This window comes from Amphiprion ocellaris, chromosome 20 (genome assembly GCF_022539595.1).
Source record: "Amphiprion ocellaris isolate individual 3 ecotype Okinawa chromosome 20, ASM2253959v1, whole genome shotgun sequence".
NCBI classification, from domain to species: domain Eukaryota; kingdom Metazoa; phylum Chordata; class Actinopteri; family Pomacentridae; genus Amphiprion; species Amphiprion ocellaris.
The window spans coordinates 21,543,271-21,561,218 of NC_072785.1; the positions used below are offsets into that span (position 1 = coordinate 21,543,271).

General features: G+C 38.1%; 3 protein-coding genes across 4 annotated transcripts in view; all 3 read right to left on the reverse strand.

Annotated features, from left to right (window-relative positions):
• The window catches only part of LOC111562593 (alcohol dehydrogenase 1-like), a 59,944-nt gene extending 53,542 nt beyond the window's left edge, over positions 1-6,402 (reverse strand). The window contains exon 1 of the mRNA XM_023261209.2: positions 6,262-6,402. Coding sequence (XP_023116977.1) covers positions 6,262-6,279 — 18 coding nt within the window. The 5' untranslated portion in view covers positions 6,280-6,402. The remainder of the gene's footprint in view (positions 1-6,261) is intronic.
• On the reverse strand, positions 427-6,402 carry LOC129347215 (alcohol dehydrogenase 1-like). The gene is made up of 9 exons (XM_023261207.2): positions 6,262-6,402; positions 4,656-4,757; positions 3,337-3,475; positions 3,066-3,153; positions 2,617-2,836; positions 2,165-2,425; positions 1,946-2,078; positions 741-879; positions 427-633 (listed from the first exon to the last, which is right to left on the reverse strand). Exons 1-9 carry the CDS (start codon positions 6,277-6,279, stop codon positions 600-602), a joined length of 1,134 nt encoding a protein of 377 aa, XP_023116975.2. The 5' UTR covers positions 6,280-6,402; the 3' UTR covers positions 427-599.
• A 119-nt stretch (positions 6,403-6,521) lies between these two features.
• sptlc2a (serine palmitoyltransferase, long chain base subunit 2a) overlaps positions 6,522-17,948 on the reverse strand; it is a 28,639-nt gene continuing 17,212 nt past the window's right edge. The window contains exons 10-12 of one of the 2 annotated variants that reach the window (XM_035943929.2): positions 17,510-17,645; positions 16,044-16,173; positions 6,522-6,630 (exon numbers count right to left, since the gene is read on the reverse strand). In XM_035943929.2, the coding sequence (XP_035799822.2) occupies positions 6,538-6,630; positions 16,044-16,173; positions 17,510-17,645 (359 nt within the window). In that variant the 3' untranslated portion in view covers positions 6,522-6,537. Of the gene's footprint in view, positions 6,631-7,442; positions 11,669-16,043; positions 16,174-17,509; positions 17,646-17,948 lie in introns of those variants that run through there. The other variant, XM_023261202.3, reaches the window with a different exon arrangement.

Sequence of the window (17,948 nt, forward strand, 5' to 3'; positions counted from 1 at the left end):
AGGGATGTAAAGCATACAGCAGTTTCCAAAACACTTAGCTTTGGAAACAGGATCCTTTGTGCCTTTGTGAATTCAGCCCTGGCTACTTTCTGGGTACCTGAGAGAATAAAGAGGGGTTTACAGGAAAAGGTTCGGGGTCATATGGTTGTTAACTTTATAATGAACTGTTCAAGAAAGCAGCTAAACATGTGGAGGCACTAATAGGGAAAAATTCTGGATGAAGGACAACTTTAACACTCCTGCTAAGTTCAGTAACCAGTGATATAAATTGACTGATCTGTGTAAATCTGGACTAAACTTGTCTGAACAGAAAACTTTTGTCATATGAAACACAGTGTGGCACAGAATTTACTCATGCATTTTCTGTAAAGACTTAAATACTGTTCCAATAACTCAAAAAACAAAACACAAACACATGACACAGAGCCTGTTTAGATTGTTTATTTTGCTCAGATTCTGTAACTTTAGTTTATAGGAACATTCAGGGTGATTACGGATTCCAATCACAATCTGCATATAATCCACTACAGAGTATATTTGGCACAATTTGAATGATCTTGGAACTGAGCTGAACCATCAATGAAAGCAAAATGATGGTCTTATTGTGGAGAAACACTCAGAACTGTCCGGATGCTGTGGAACAAAACAAAAACACAAATTTCAAAACTTACAGTCAGTAATTTTTGATTCATGCAGCTCGACATTAAAAGATGAATGGTGATGGGAGTATAGGTGTATACCATTTGCTGTGCTTCATCAGTTCAATGGCGTCGTTGGCCTGGGCCAAAGTCATGTTGTGAGTGATGAACTCATCCAGCTTTATCTTCTTGTTCAGGTAGGCTTTGACCAACTCAGGCACACCATCCTTAGTCTTAAATCCTGATCCACAAAAAAAAAACAGAAGACAATAAAATTAGAACAAATAGTCTGATCTTCCTAACTGGTGGAATGATGGCAAAGATGGAGCTTCAAGCTGTCTGCCTACTGTCACAACACAAGCAGCATCTGTCTGGGTAATATGGGCTGGAAGACCTTTGATTAAACTCACATAGCCAGACTATTCTCTTGCACTAACAGTGCTGTGTAGAATGGTCTGGTTGCACCTCATAATCTTTCTGCTATACAAGGATAAAATGCTGTAGCATGGATGCACCAACAGTATCTACTCAAAATAGTGACTGGGGAAATGTGTTGGTGGAACTTTTGGTCACAGGGAGGTGAGCAATGCAATTAAAATAGAATAATCACCAAAATAAATTGAAAAAAAAAATGGGCTCACTTCACAATGCTCATTTATGGCAAAACTTCAAATTTCAGTGTGTGAGGTTGCCACTTAGAGGTTGTTTCCAGCAGTATGGAGATTTAGAAATCGGTAACACGTGGGCATTGGAAGGGGAAAATAAAGCTGTGTGAAATTTATGGACAATGGCAGGTCTGTACCTAAGGTCTGTATGTGATGAGTCAGACTAATTGGAAAAAAACAAGAGAAGAATGCAGGGCTGGATGTTCTTAACTAACTTTGTGCTGTGTTGGTTCATTGTTTCAGGTAGTGTTCACTCCAAGGCATGGCAGAGCTAAATCAATCAGTCTGCTCTAGTTCACTTTACATGAATGCAACTGATAAAAACAGCTAATTGCTTCATGGGGCCACCTTTTCAAACAAGTCAAATACAACTTGGGTTTCCCAGTCTTACGATGAATTAGCTATTATGCTAAAGTCAAGCTAAAGCAAATTCGCTGTATGTGCTAACAAAAAAAAATCCCAAAGAAACAAAAATCTACTCCCATTAAGGCCAGACCAAATCTTGAATGAGATTTCCATTTATATGTCACTGTACAGGTCGTGCTGATAAAACGATTTGAGATTAACAAATAATCAAAAATGACCAATGACAACACTGAGGACAGTCACGTTAGTTTGTGGAGATGCTTATGTTTGTCTCACCTCCTACCAGGGATCCCTTCCATGTACGTCCAGCGATGAGCTGAATGGGACGAGCAGCGAAGTCGTCCACGTTTGTAAAGCCAACAATCACGGAAACACCCCAACCTTTGATGCAAGACTCCAAAGCACTGCGCTACATGGAGAAACAACACAAAGTTAGTGGACTTGCAAACATAGGGGTTCAGTTCTATGATATATATATAAACACGTCTGCCTCACCATGACTCCCACATTCCCAACACATTCCAGGGAGAAGTCCACTCCTCCATTGGTCATCTCAATCAGCACTTCATGGATAGGTTTATCATGATCTTTGGGGTTGATGAAGTCAGTAGCACCAAACACCTTGGCCTTCTCAAACTTCTCTGGATTGATGTCAATGGCTATAATCCTCTTTGCTCCAGCAACATAACAGCCCATGACTGCAGCCAAACCCACAGCTCCCAGACCGAACACAGCGCATGTGGATCCTGGTTCAACCTGAAGGGAAGACAACTGGGAGTTGGACTTTTCACTGCTATGTACAGTGATAAACATCAAACATTCTCAACTGCTGTTGAGCCACAGACAGAATGTTTCATACCAGATATCTGACCTAACAAATATGTGATGTGGGTATGAACACAAGTTAAGTGTAAGTACAAGTTGGACCATCCAGCTAACACACACACCTTAGCAGTATTAATTGCTGCTCCATATCCAGTGCAGATCCCACAGCCGAGGAGACAGACTTTGTCCAAAGGAGCTGCAGGATCGATCTTGGCCACAGCGATCTGGTTCAGCACAGTATACTCTGAAAAGGTGCTGGTTCCCATAAACTGCAGCACCTTCTTGCCCTTACAGGTAAACCTGGAGTCTTCTAATGCCATCACATCACCAGAGTCAGCAACCCTGAATAGAAAATGTATTTCAGTGATTTGAAATATTTGTATTGCATTTCTCTGCATTGGATACAATCTGTACCATTGTCAGAAAGCTGTTCTGCGTATATAGTGAGTACTAATCCACACGTAGCGACATTGTGCTTAAGTTGTTCATATGCCTCCAAGCAAGTCTATAACCAAACAAGCACCTCTTGGATCAATAAAATAAAGAGATGAGAAGTACAACAAGAACTCACCATGCTTTTTCACACTGGTTGGTCTTTGGACTCTTACAGAAACGACATTCCCTACATTGGGGGACGGGCAGAGGGATGACTTTGTCTCCTGAAAGATAAAAACAATTTGACATGTTAAATGAACGTTTGACTAACGTACAAGAGAACAAATGTAAAAACAGGTTTTTCTTAAACTGAACAGTCTTTGGTTGACTCATTGCCTTGTCTTACACAGAGAGAAATATGAGCCATTAGTCAAATTAAACACGCGATGTCGTAAGCTTTAGCTGACCTGGCTGAAATTCAGTGACACCTGGACCAACACTTTCTATGATGCCAGCTCCCTCATGGCCGAGGACTATTGGATACGCGTTATTCATACTCTCAAACAGGTGGTAGAGGTCTGAGTGGCACACACCAGTTGCCACAATCTGCAAAAAAGACAACAAAAATACAATGAAGTTACAGAAGATTCTTTTGAACACATGGTTGCATTGTGTTACTGCAATCCACCCCAGTATGTGCGGAAAGTCACGATCTGCTGAAGAGGCAATCTTGGCCAAGTCCAACACTCACCACAAACGTATTTGACCTTGTGCCAAAACTGTGAACAAAGCTCTCACTTTGATTATATAGGGACAGAAAGCCTTGTAACAACAAACCAGGTACCCCACACTCCTGCAGTACCCCCTAAAGTGCCCCATGGGGGATACGTTCATAGGCCTTTTCCAAATCCACAAAACACATAAAGTGGCTGGTTGAAATCTGATCACTCCCTCCACAGCTCTGCAAAGGTAAAAAGCCGCCCGATGTTCCATAGGCAGAATGTAATTTACATTGCTCCTCCTAAATCCCAGGTTCAACAGTCAGTCGGAGTCTCCCTTCCAGCATCTTAGAGCAAACTTTCCTGGGGGGGCTGAGAAGTATGACAGCCTAATAATTGGAGTACACCCTTCAGGTCTGCCACTCCACAGGTACCGTATCCAACGATCCAATGAAGTATTTTATTAGCAATAAAATATTTTATAAATCAGGACATTACTGACATATATCCCCCCTGCAAAAAGAATGTAGAGGAGTAAAACTGACAAGTTTGGTATATGAAAGTGCTACAGAGTTTGATTTCTGTCTCATCGGAGGAAACGCCCTTTAAATATTACATCTAATTTTACTGGAAATCATTATTTTAACTTATACATATCAGCATAAAACTTACCCAGCTGATTATTTTCTATTAGACTATTACTTATTTTGTATTACAAGTTACAAGTAAAACAAGCAAATGAGGCATTACCTCGTGCTAATTTCCATTTATCTAAAACAAGATGTTATGGACGCAACATAGTCCAAAATCTCAAAACTGACCAGAGCGTGAAAGAAATTTGTTTTTTCCCTGTGGTGTCTTAAATTGATATACTGATTGTAATTGAATGCTGAATTCAGCTGTGTATTGTGTCAGATATGTGGTTTGTGGTCATTTCTGATCAGTGAAGCCCTAAAGCTCTAATTTCTCACCAATGCAAATGACATTTATTCAATAATTCTTACTCATAAGCACAATAATACATCTGCGTATGTATATGTATGGGCCTTGTTGTGGACAACGCTCACCTTGATGCGGACCTCGTTGGCCTGAGGTGGAGCCACTTCAATCTCCTCAATCACCAGAGGTTTGCTGGGCTCCCAGGCCACTGCTGCCTTGCACTTGATCACCTACAGGAGCAGTGATATCGACATGAAATCTTACATTCCTGGGTGCTGCAGGGGTTAACTAGGTCAAGGTGAGAAGATGCTATGGAACACTCCAAGCACCCACTCAAACAACACGTGTATTTTGAAAGGCATTGAAGTCAAGCACCTTGTTGCATTATGCTAAGCTGAGCTTTAAAACTTGACTCCCCTGATGCTTTCATGTCAAAACAAACATCCATTTAACAGCATCAAAGTGACTTATTTGCATTTTTTGATTGCATGTAAACAGCACAGTAGAGTACACTGTCTTATGTATAGCTGGTCCGGAAAAAAACAAACATCAGATAAAAAAAAAAAAAAAAAAAAAAAACGGTTTAAGGTCCACGTGTTATTTGGCAAACCCTTAATTTGATAGAACAGTATAATTTAGTATAGGGTTGGGTTAGCACATGTAATCTTATTGAGTAAATGTGTTGTTACATTTCAGTCCCTACATTGAGTTCTTTGGCCTCCACTGTTGTTTGTTTTGGCCTCCTCCCACTTAGACTTTGCCAGTATCAACAGTTGCACAAAGTTGCTTGGATATTGTGAAACTGTGTGTCGGGTTAAATCAGGACATGTAGGAGCTGGTCTGAGGGAAATGGTCATGCATATGCAAAGACATACATGTTAATAACAACATATAAGAGCACTGAAACACTTTTGATTGCATTTTCAGGTATTAGCAGGTTTATTAGAGGCACCCAGCCACACTTTAACCACTAAATTAATCTCACAAACAGCAAAATACACTCAAACATTTTATGAACACTTGCAAGTCTTATATCCAAGTGAATCTTTTAGCGTGAGGTTTGTTGCATGGATTTATTTTACTACGTACTGTGGGAATATACACTCATTATTGTTTGATAATGTTGGATGCTTACTGCTAAATTGCTTATAATAGTTAATCAGAAGGATGAATTTGCTAAACAGATATACAATGCTTATTATACTGAGTGATATTGATTCATTTCTAACACATAGCGTGCCCTTGACATTTTTTCGAACAGCAGTAGAAAAGCAGTTTTTGTTGCTGTGCAGAGTATCCTTGTTTTACAGGAAAACAGAAGAAGACCCAAGGCAATGGGAGTGAGTCAACAGCATATCAGAGAAGGGAGCAGCCAGAACTCGCCCAGCCGCCTGCACATCAACGCTTAGATAGTCACACAACACTGTTAGAGTATAAAAAACTGGGTCAGGGAGAAATAGTCAGTCTGATTCTGCTCGAACCGACTGAACACATGTTGTCTGTTAGGGAAAGGCATTCAGACCCAGAGCTCTGTATTACACATTCAATCTTGGTGTAATAAAGACTCTTTTTGACCTGATTTGAATTGTCCTGACTACTCCATCAAAAGAACCGGAGGAAACAATAGGCTGATTTCCAACACTACTTTGCTTGAGTTTACAATATAACACTTTGAAAAACACACTCAAACATCACAGCTGACATGAGTACTCCCATATAGAATTCTGCACCTACCTTACCAGCTGTAGCCATATCTGCAGCAATGATAAGACTCAAAAAATGAGAGAGGAGCTGAGAAGGACAAGAGCTGCTGAACTGCAGAATGAGAAGGAGAACTGGATACCTACAGCTTTAGCCCTTGTTATACGTGTCTTATCACATTAGATTTGGTGGCAAACAAAAACTTCTGGCAAGCTACCAGCCACAGTTGCTAAATAACCAGCCTCATCATGCAGGCTGACTTCCATAAATGGAGAATGAAGGTCTAGGCGACACAATTTTGGATAACGTTCAACAAGCCCTTGAAAGACACACCTCTTGTCTCGTTGCATTCCTCACTTTCTTTCCCACCGGAGACAAGTGTTGAGGAGTTGAAGAGGAGAACTGAGGAGAGAGGAGTGAACGCAACAGGCAGTTAACAAAACAAGTGTCATTTTATTGTAATGTCACTTAACCCTCATGCGCCCATGAGGACTTTTCTGCTCTTTTTATTTTTGATTTTTCACAGATTTGGACTGTGTTTATGTATTTGGCACAAAATTTGGTAAAAATTAGTATTTTGGGAGGAATTTTTAAATTTTGACTTCAGCCCTCATAATACATATAGATGTATGATACACGGTGTACGCAGAATTGTTACACTCCTTAAGGACAAAAATGTCCCCACTGAAACCCAGTATAACTGCAGATCCCTCTGCCATTACATTGTGAAATCATGTTTTCTATGTTATCAGGCTTTCATTCTGGCTTCAAAATTGCCCTTTTCACAGTTTTCCACCAGAATGTGTAATTTTTTCATATTTGATCCATGGAAGTGCAGATTATTTGTTTTATTTGTTTATTTTTGCATCCTGCTGTACTATAGAGCACTGCAGGACAATGGAAAAAATAAATAATAATAAAAAATCGTATTCAATGAAAGTAGAAAATAATAACAATATACACTACCGACACATGAGGAACGTGCAATATTGTGAAGAAGTGGTATGTCCAAATTGTATGCACATTGCATGAAACAGAATATTTCTGATGACAGCTGCAATATGTGAAGTTAAAAGATGAAGAATGCAATTGCTTGCCAACACAGCAGAAAGAAAAGATATCACGGGAAATAAAGGTCATATCCAGCTTATCTAAGTGGGTTAAAGAGAAGCTTTGACCAAAAAAAAAAAAAAAAAGAGAAGCTTTGACAAAACTGAAGATTTTGAAACAGTTTTGTTTTATTATTCTTAATGATCTACTGATATAACCGACATGGGTGACATTTTACATATTAATATTTCGCTGATATGTTGCAAATAGTGCATTTTCTATGATCAAATGCATGGCAATTAGTCAACATAGATAAAACACCCAGTGCTAATTATAAGTGAGTAGTATAAGAGGTCAAATAAGACTTTCAAAGGTGAACAATCCCAGTTATAACACTTACTATCATCAGAATTCTTAGAAAATCATTTGCTTCAAAAGGCACTACTGTATATCAGAAAGTAATTGTCTCTGATGTGTGGTAACTTGCATTTACTCGCACTTTCCAGATTACTCCATAATAAGCAAAATATCCCAAACATGTTATTTTCGATGAACCAGTCTGGTCTTTGTACAAAATAGTTGGGCCATCTTCCACTGCAGGAGTTCACGCTGTTTTGCACTTTCCACAGACAAAACTGTGTACTAATAATCCTGAAGGGGGCTGTACAGTTCTAATTTATATTTAGGACCGCTTCACTAAACAATCAGGCCATAAGGTCTTGGGGTTCTACATAATTACATTTTGATTAAAATACCTTCTAAATGCTCATTTTGAGTATCATTTGACGACTTTTGTACAACACAAAAGTGTGCACAAAAACTTACAAATACATAAAAAACAAAAAAGAAAGATACATTCTGCATCTGTAAAAGCAATATGGTAACTAAGCTTTCAGCTCATGAACAATCGCCTGTGATCCAAGTTTCGGGTTTTAAAACAGAAAGGAAATAAATGTACAAAAGATATAATACACAAGCACCTCCCATTTACAGTAACAGATAAACATTTATATGAAAAGAAAAAAATACGTCCCACACAGACAGAAGTCAAACTTTTACTTGTATGGTTTATAAAAAAAAAAAAAAAAAAAAAAAAAAAAAAAAGGTCACATCTAGCAAAACAGTGTAAATCTTTGAGCACCAGTAGCTGTGGTGCGGAGCAGCTTCAGGGATGAAATCTTACTGTGCATGCATTAGGATGAAGAATAAGTGGTTACACGGTACTTGTCAGTGTGCATACATGCAGGGGTTAATGTATGCATGTGAGATTTTTTTTAACCTTTTTTTTCCTGTTACAGCTGCCTTCATTAAAGAGTGGTGTTGTCCCAAAGCTCAGTAGCACAACGCAGATAAACCCAGAGTTCAAAAGACAGGTGTGTACACGGGAGAAAAGCAAGGCAAGAGAGCAGCAACACACACATTTAAACCTGAAACCATGCAAGCAAGCACACCTGATTAAAGTCAATAGTGACTTCTGAGTCACAGTGTGAGGGTAGCACTTTGTTTCACAAGGCAGTAAAACCATGTTATCAGACACGAAGCAGTGAGGTTTGTACTAATGAGCAACTAAGAGATAGAGGAGGGGAAGGTGAAAGAAAAGACAAGTGTTGCTGGATGACATCCAGACTAGTGTAGCTGTGATCATTTAGATGTTCTCTATCTAAAATGTACTACCCGAAGTAGCTGCGCTGGCCTTCTAAACATGAACAGAGAACAGCTTACACTTGCACTATTTTGGGCAGAGCAAAAAAGAAAAAAGTAGTAAGACTAATGTGACGCTGAATATTCTGCCCTTGTGTTTGTTTGAGGTGATCCGTAAGACTTTAAATGGTACAAACACACATTAAGTTGGTCAGTAAAAACATACAATCACACTGGTGGACACCGCTGATGGTGACATGAAACATGGTCGGTGGGAAAACGCAACGTGTAACAGACGTTCAGGAATAAAATTCCCTATTCAAGTTTAAATCAACATTATTTTTCCATTCTTTCAAAAGCAGCAAACATTTCAATTACAGTGTTGCTTTTTTAAAAAAGTTATTTCTGAAAACAACAACTTCATTGGTCATTTTTTAAATATAGTTTAACCACTGACAGCAGATAATGGTAAAACAGTGATTTAATTAAGCTAGAATTTAGCTGAATTTAGTCATATATTTCAGTTATCTCTCTCAGAAACGCAAAAACACAATCATTAGTTGAACTATGATTAGAGACCCAACAAAGGTATACACAGATTATTTCATTACTGCAAAAAAGATTAAATTCACTGTTGATTTGTGAGTGGTAGGCTGCTAATAGCAGTTCCATTCTTCTAATTAGAATGGTTATGGAAATGCTTGATGGTTTTTTGTTGTCTGCTAATGCCACATAGAGTTGCTTTCAGAAAACTTTAACCTCTGACTGCTGGAGCTATGCAGCACTTTTAAGTTCGGGGAAATTTACTCTTTACACATCAATAACAAGGCTAAAAATGTGTTCAGATTTTCTCCATTCTGGCACTACTGTACTGACCCAGAGCTGGTGTCAACGGAGGCAAATGAAGTTCTCAATAATGCATTTTCTAATTTTTTATGGCTTTTCCGAACACACGAATTATGCCAAGCAATATAGTTTACTTTAGCAGACATTAAAACATTTAAATCATCACCTCACTGGCCCCAAATTTAAGGAAAAGTTTGACATTTTAGTAAGTATACTCATCTGCTTTGTTGCTAAAATTAATTTGAGAAGACTGATACCAATCTAAATATGAAACAATAAGCCATTAGTTAGCTTAGCTTTGCGACTGGAAGCCAGATAAAAAAGGTTAACTTATCTCTCTACAGCACCTCAAAATGTTGGTAATATACATGTTACTTTGTGTTTTGTTAATCCATAAAACAACAGGAATGTAAAAAGAATTTGTGCTTCTGTGAGGAGTTACGGACTATAACTGTTTTTCTTAAAGCTAATTGCCCACAGGCTCTTACTTCATATTTCACATACTGACATGAAAGTAATATTGCTCTTTTCAAATATTCTGCAAGAAAGAGAATAAGGTTAATTTCCCAAACATCAAGCTGTTCCTTTGTAATAAAAACCAGCCATGTTTCCACAAAACTGACAAGCGAATATGAAGCAAAAATGCAAATATTCATTTTACAAATTGGTTTGTAGTGAATCAACTATGCTGTGTTGTATTGTCAGAAGGTGGCTGTAATAAACAATGCAGACAGAGCTTGGAACAAATCCTTTTTTTTTTTTGCCAACTGCTGTGACCATCTACAAAAGAAAAATTGAGGAAATGTCCTCAAAAATAGTTTTCAACTGGCAAAGTTCTTTAACATCCCCTGGCATTGGCCATGTTTCATACCAATACCATGCTAATGCAGTAAGGAGACAAAAATGATATTTCAAAATGCATACAAAAACACATTATGGAAACATGGCTACTGTCTATTAGGAATTTGCTTTGGACTGCTTGTTTGTGTTTTTACTTGACTGGAAATCTAATGATGGAAGCAAAAAATGAGCCTAATTTGGTCATAAATGTTCAGTCAAGTGAGGCTAAAGGAGCAGTGTGACTTCTAGATGTCATTAGAAGGGAGTTTTAGAATAATGACATTCCTTGAAAAGCCTTGGGGAAACCTTTTTCAGCAGACAAAATAATCTTCAGTGAAACCTTGGGATGACAGGCTAACAAGCTAACAAGGTAGAAAACTGGTGTCTTACTGGTCCTGTGCAAACGGTGCAACATCCAGTGATTTCTGCTTATGGTAATAATCACGGATGTGCAACATACTGGATGATAGAACTTGGTCTTTGATTGTTGGTTAAAAGGGTAACTTTACCCCATTAAATCCACTTTAGATCAATGTTATGAAAAAAATCTCAATCTGAGCGACACTTGGAAAGCTGACGTCTGACATCCGCTTCATATACATAACTACAAGGCTTAACAGTGATGAATGCCACAAGTACAACAGACACAAAACAGACCAAAAAAAATAGACACAAAATGAAACAAAAAAATAAAGTACACAGGAAAAAGCAGAAGTGCTGTTTTCAGTGTATATACCACAGGTTCTGTGTATTTAGGTAAGGCAAAGTTGAATCAGATGATAGTTTTAAGTGTTTTCCTTTTGTCGGGGGGTTATGTTATGGCAAGCTAGTGACAAGGGGCACGTACGCACATCTTGGTTCTCCTGGAAGACCTGTGATCCGTCTTGACCTGTTCTGTATTTTCAGGGGTTGTTCTGGTTCACATCAGCAGAGGAGTGATTCATCAGTCGTCTATGTCCTCATACACGTTATCGTCAACAGGCCGCGCCAAAGACGGCTGTATTCTGTGACGGGAGTACTTGAGCTGAAGAAGGTCTCCTACCTCGCTGATGACACTTAGCGCCTGTGGAGACATTTATACAATAAAAAAGCTGTCAACACGAAGGGCAATATGTGGCTGGAGGAAAATTTAAAGCTGTATCCCGCAAGATTTCTTTTATGGGAAACACACACCAGTCTTGTAAGATTGAATCACAAATTTGGGCTGAAATGGAGAATACTACTGGACCGATCTTTCAGAGTTTTCATTCCTGTTCCTTGGGTGTTAGATGGAGTCACCAATAGGACATCTTGTTAGGGCAAAGAGTTCATATGCATCAGGTATGGCATCCTAACGGTGGCAAGTGTCCGTTATGGCTGAAACGCTTCATTCAAGGAGATATTCAGTCTTACTAGTGCATGGACATTCTAGATTTCAAACTTTTATAGTGTATGGCGAACACTGCTAATATCACTTCAGTGACTACTCAGCACATATACAAGAATACAAACACAAGTGATAAAAAGCACTTTAAGATTTTAACATTTTTTTGTAGCATCATGCACTTTTTATTTCTAGTTTAACATAAAGCTGCACTAGTACATTTTTTTTTGCCATTTGGGGGCAGAAAAACAAGCTATAAACATTGACATATGACATAAAGCCGACATCTAATAAGTGTTACTCTATTAACATATGAAGAGACAGGTCGCAACATTAGCATATATTTGGAACCACGTTGAATGAATGTTAGTCTGGTGTTTACTTTTCTTTTAATTTTGGTTTGGTTACAAATAATTAACTCTTTACCTTTAAATACTACATTCTGTTTAGAAGCTGTTTGTTAGCTGTCTAGGTCCAAGACCACAACGTAAAGTTGCTTACTTGTGAAAACAAATTCCTGCTGTGTCTGAAAAAAGGTTAATCAGAGCAGTGAAACTAAAACCAAGACAGTAAAATTCCGCATACCAAAATAAAAAGTGGAGAAATGCTAAAACATTTCATAAAGCTGAGGCAAACAGCAAAGTAAGGCGAGGTCTCTGAGTTTGCTATTTCCAACTGGGGAACCATTTATTCATTTGATTTATTGTTAACATAATAATGTTGACAAGTGCAGCTACAAGATGATGCTTCTATTTGTGGGACGGGCAAATCTTCATCTATTCATGCCCCCCTTTTTGCTTTTTTATTTACGTTTGCCTGTCTGCTGGTCCAGAAATACACCTGAACAAGGCCACTAGACCACATCGACAAAGACTTTCTAAACAAAACAGCGTGTTTATCCACACGCTGTTTTCCCATTTCCAAGTATTTTTAAAAACACAATTTCTTAGTGTTGCTAAGCACAGAAACACGGGACCCTCCAGGATAACCTAACAACACTGTAGTGGACACTTGCTGTCTAAAAAAACCCTCGTTTTATCCAGTGTTTAATGCTTTATTGTCGCTCTTGTCCAATGTTTTATTAATGCCTTGCAACTCTGGTTTAAATAAAAGAAAATTTACTATTCTAATTTTGGCTAAATGGTTGATATTCAACACATTGACCATGGAGAACAATCAGTAAACTAAAAATACTTAATTGTACGTCGCGTAAGTAAACAAAACACAGAGCCCAGTGGCATAATTCACCCACAACTGAACCAGAACTGAAAATGAATAGAGTGAAACTGCAGATTGTATGTTTTCAGTTGTTTCAACACTTTCACTCACAGTAGGAATCTCCTGTAACAGGAATGTAAGTGTGGTGATTTTTATATGTGCAGAACAGTCAAAAACTGTGCTCATTTCAACTGTACTACGTCTACATACACCTGTATTAGTTTGTCAATATCTCCCAAAAAGATTAACTGCTACATACATGCACAAAGATTATATTCTCAGCCTATATCTCTCCAAGTATTCCAATACTAAACTCTCATATTTATGACCTTTATTGTTGCCACGTATATTATTTCGTAATGTATTATGATCTGAAAATAGGATAAGGAACATGTCTATTATGCAAAAAAGAAATATAAAAGAGCATTACCTTGTTACAGTGTCCTTAAACCTTGACATAATTCCAGTATATATGGAAGATTAGAGAGAGTAGGTCCAAATTGTGACTAATTAATTCTCTAATCTTAGTAGAAAATAATTCTACATTTGAATAAAGCCAAGTTAAAGCACAGTATCTCACAAAATGCTGTGGATTAATAATATTAGCTGTTATCCAAACTCAGAAAAAGAAAACCATGCCAGTCGGTCTCATCTATAGGAAACCAGCACCAGCAGAGCTTAGTTCAACAAAGCAGCATCTTAACAGAATGTAAATAAATGCATAAAATCATAAATAGGCCTACAGAAAAAGTAGTGCAATTCATTAATCAATATATAATGGAATAGAAGAAATGACCCTTTACTGTACTTTGGGGGTCGTCTGCCTTCAAGTTTTTGAGTTCAAAGAAAGGTACATTTGAATTTTTATTGAAGAATCAGATATTTCTGAACACTGATTTAATCTTTTGGAACAAAAAAAGCTCGAAGTAGCTCCTCCAACTTTATAACTCTATGTGGACCATTTGGCAGCAGTCTTCAGGAGGTTTGTGCAGATTAGTTAAGACTTAGCATTTGTTTAAAGCTAGGATTTGATGTGGCTAGAGGAATGAAATCAGGAAAATAATAAGAGGATTTAGGTTTATGTGGGTGTGTGTGACTGAGAAGACAAAACTATGAAAGCTCACCCATGGATAGAAGAAACACACAAATCAATATGACACTTCAAAGTACAAGAGAGCGATACAGAGAGGAAGGCTAACAGACAGAGATTTTAACATCATGACAGATAAAAGCACTACAATACTCCCACTCCTTGTCTTCAGCTTATTTTGTTCTTTTTTTTTGGGGGGGAAATACATAAAGAATAATAATAGTGGATAACATAGCCCTGGATGTAGCAGCATTTCTTGGAGGCGGTCTGTATCTGAGGCAAATCACTCACGCAAATGAGATAGAAAAGGCATGAGAAGGTTCAAGCTCTGTGTGAGATGATTTACATTACTGTCAAAATAAGAAAAAGACTGTGGAGAATCTGAGCTAAAGACGAAGTGGAAGAGCAGGCAGGTCTGCAGTGAGCTCATTTCAGCATCGCAGAAGAGCCCTCGTTGATGAGAGTGGGCGGCTTTTTGATGAGTTGCCAAGAGCAATCAAAGCTCAACAGTCTGCTCTTGTACAGACCAACACCATGAGAGAAGCAGATGGTGGTCTGAACTCAAAACACTGGGAATATACTGTACATTAACCTGCCGAGTGATGCGGCTCACTTCAATAAAACTTTTCCTGATACTCTGCTCATCCCAGTGTGACAGACTCATCCTTTGACACACCTCTGTTCTAGGGATGTCTGACACAGATCCTCTAGGGATTCAGCATGTCTGAAGTGACTCAGAGAATTCTCCAAAAGCAGGCATTTGAGGTCACAAGAGATCATACCTGTCTCTATCCAATTACGGACAGTTTTACCCCCCATTAGACTGCCCTGCTTCCCTTTAATGTCACCACCATCTCTTACCTTGGTTTCAAACAGCTTGAAGGTCATTACATCACTTTGGAACAGGCAGGCCCTAACTTTAAAGAGTGTAACTGTGGCACTATTTTTGTTCAGTCAGTGCTAAGGAGACCTGCCAGTGTTGCAGTAATGGCATTTGCACCCCTCTCTTTGTTTTGGACTCCTGCTGGTAACCCGAGCAAACAAGCTACAAGTCTGAAAACTTTCACAAAAATGTGATGTGTGCACAAGTCTTTTAATTAGCCACAACCCCCTGAAACTATACTTAGCAAAAGCACCAGTGAGCTTAATGCAGCCAGGCCTGGGACTAACAATTCTGACTAATTAGAGGAATTCTGACAACCCAGAGAGTGTTTTTCACTGAATAGTAATAGCTTCAGCCAGACCTTTCTCCTGTGTGGGCAGAAAAGACTGAGATGCGGCTACGCAAGACTAGTTATCATCAATATATTTGCAACTACAGGTGTTGCCATCTAAAAATGTTTGTTAACAAAAAATTATGCAGGTCTTGTAAACTAAATGCAAGGTACAAGTATGTAGGAGCTGAAGAACACTAATTTTGTTGATGAGCATCCAAACCCAAGAAGGAAAGGAAGAAAGGAAGAAGAAAAGTGGTATTTTTTGTTGCCGTGATGAGAGCTTTGTCTTTTTAGTCTAAAATGTATAATAAATTCTCCTGTTGAAGAATTATTTACTGTGGATGCATAGCTTTAACTAAGCAGTATTATTCTGCTTTAAAAAAAACGTATTTTTCACTAAAGCGTACAACAGTAGATGTTTTGAATGCTTGTAAATTAACTGTATGTTTTACATTCTCATTGAAGGTTAAAAAGGCATTCATTTTAAAAGACACACCTGGTTTCTACTCTGTCTAATCGTTTGTCTTTTAAAGAGTAAATAAGTGTTTACCCTGTCGAGCATGTCGTTTGTGTGGGCGGCTGAGATGCAGAAACGTGCCCGTGACTCGATGATGGGCGTCGCAGGGAACCCAACGACTACAACCCCAATGTTCCTCTTCAGCATCTCCCTGCCAAACGCTCTGGTGGGAGAAACATGAGGAGACACAGCATAAAGTCAGGAAGAAATACAAGAAAAGGTTTTCGCAGTTGCTGGACCAAAGGAGAAAAGTCTTTATGGAAAGACTAAAGGCAGGTCGGCACATCACTGTTTCCCAGAGTGTTCTGTTGGTAACTGCCATGCAAGTCTTTATCAGCAAGATGCTTTTTCAGGCATTTTTTAGCCACATATTATCTTATAAAATGTCACTCTGTGTGTACACAGTATACAGAGCTCTAAGAATTTTATACAGTTTGATTAATAATAATAGAAAAATAATAAATAAAAATAGATAAAATAATGCTTAATATTAAATAAAAAGAATAAATAAAAACAAAAAATACTAATGAAATAGCAGTAAAATGAAAAATACCTAAAATGTATCAATTAATGAATTTAATAAAATATGTTATTAATATTTACTATTGTTATTGTTTGTATCTTGCTTTTGTTTAGGGGTTGGTGGATGTTGTCATTTGCCAATTATGTACACATGTGGTTGATGAATGCCTGGTTGTCTAAAGACACACATTTGTCTAACCTGGTCCTTGATCTGTTGTTTCCTGACTTCATCATCTATGTCGACTACCATTATATACACAATGGAAGATTTTACAGTAGTAATTATGCTTGAAAAGCTGCCTGAAAGGGATTATTGATCGAAACCTTGAACTGAGATTATTAAGAAAATGCTGAGAGCACAGCAGTGTGTGACCTTGTTTTTGTGAAGACAAAGATGTAGTTAAATACAAAACAATCTTATGGCGCACTTAGCAGCTATTTCCAGAGCTTTTCACCTGTTTGATCTTAGTGACAACAATAAAACAGTCTAAGGTGCTAAGGAAGTAGCTGGGTCTTCAGATAGGAATTTGTTTTCATAAACATTCGTGCTCAATACTTATGTAAAGGAAGTCCTCAATCTGATGCTCATGGGGCTAAAAATATGAGCATTGTACTTTTTCCTTTTGAAAGTGCCAACCCAAATCTCAGGTAAGGATTTTTTTTAATATTTAGAACAAAATAACCTGCCTTCTCTTAAATTTAATGTTCAACTAAAGTAACAGTTGTGAGCATTAAAATGTATTAACCAGCTTCTAAAGAGATAAAAAATAAGCCACACGTTTAAAAGCATTACAGTATTAGAATAGACAATTACTTGACACATTACTTTTATTTCAAACAAGTGAATCAATCATGATACTTTCAGAGTCCTAATATATTAATATATATTAATATTATTCATCACGCTGTATGCTCTAAATGCTCCATTTAGAGTAAGTGGATAAAATCCACTTGCAGCGTCAAACTTCAAGGCTCACCCTATCTTGGCGGGCATGTAGAGCATCATGGGTACGACCGGAGAGTCGTTGTTGCCGTAGATGATGAAGCCCATTTCTCGAAGCCTCTTGCGGAAATAGACTGTGTTCTCTGCCAGCTGCCGCACACGATCACAGCCTGGGGATGATGAAAAGAGAATCTAAAACATTAGAGCTGACAGCAAACGCAATGCAAGTTAACCACACGTCTGCTTTGTGTTCTGATATCATGCATATTTAATGACCATCGAGGGTGTTTTCTGAAGCGTGTTGACTACTGTTTACTCGGTCACTTAGATGAGAACAAGTTACACATACATTTCATAACATTCTGGTGTGGTATTATTCAGCAATATGTGGATATTTATAGAGCTGCAGGGTATACCTTTCACATATACGGACTGTCAGAGCTAAAAAAAAAGGCTCCTCTCCTACCCACGTG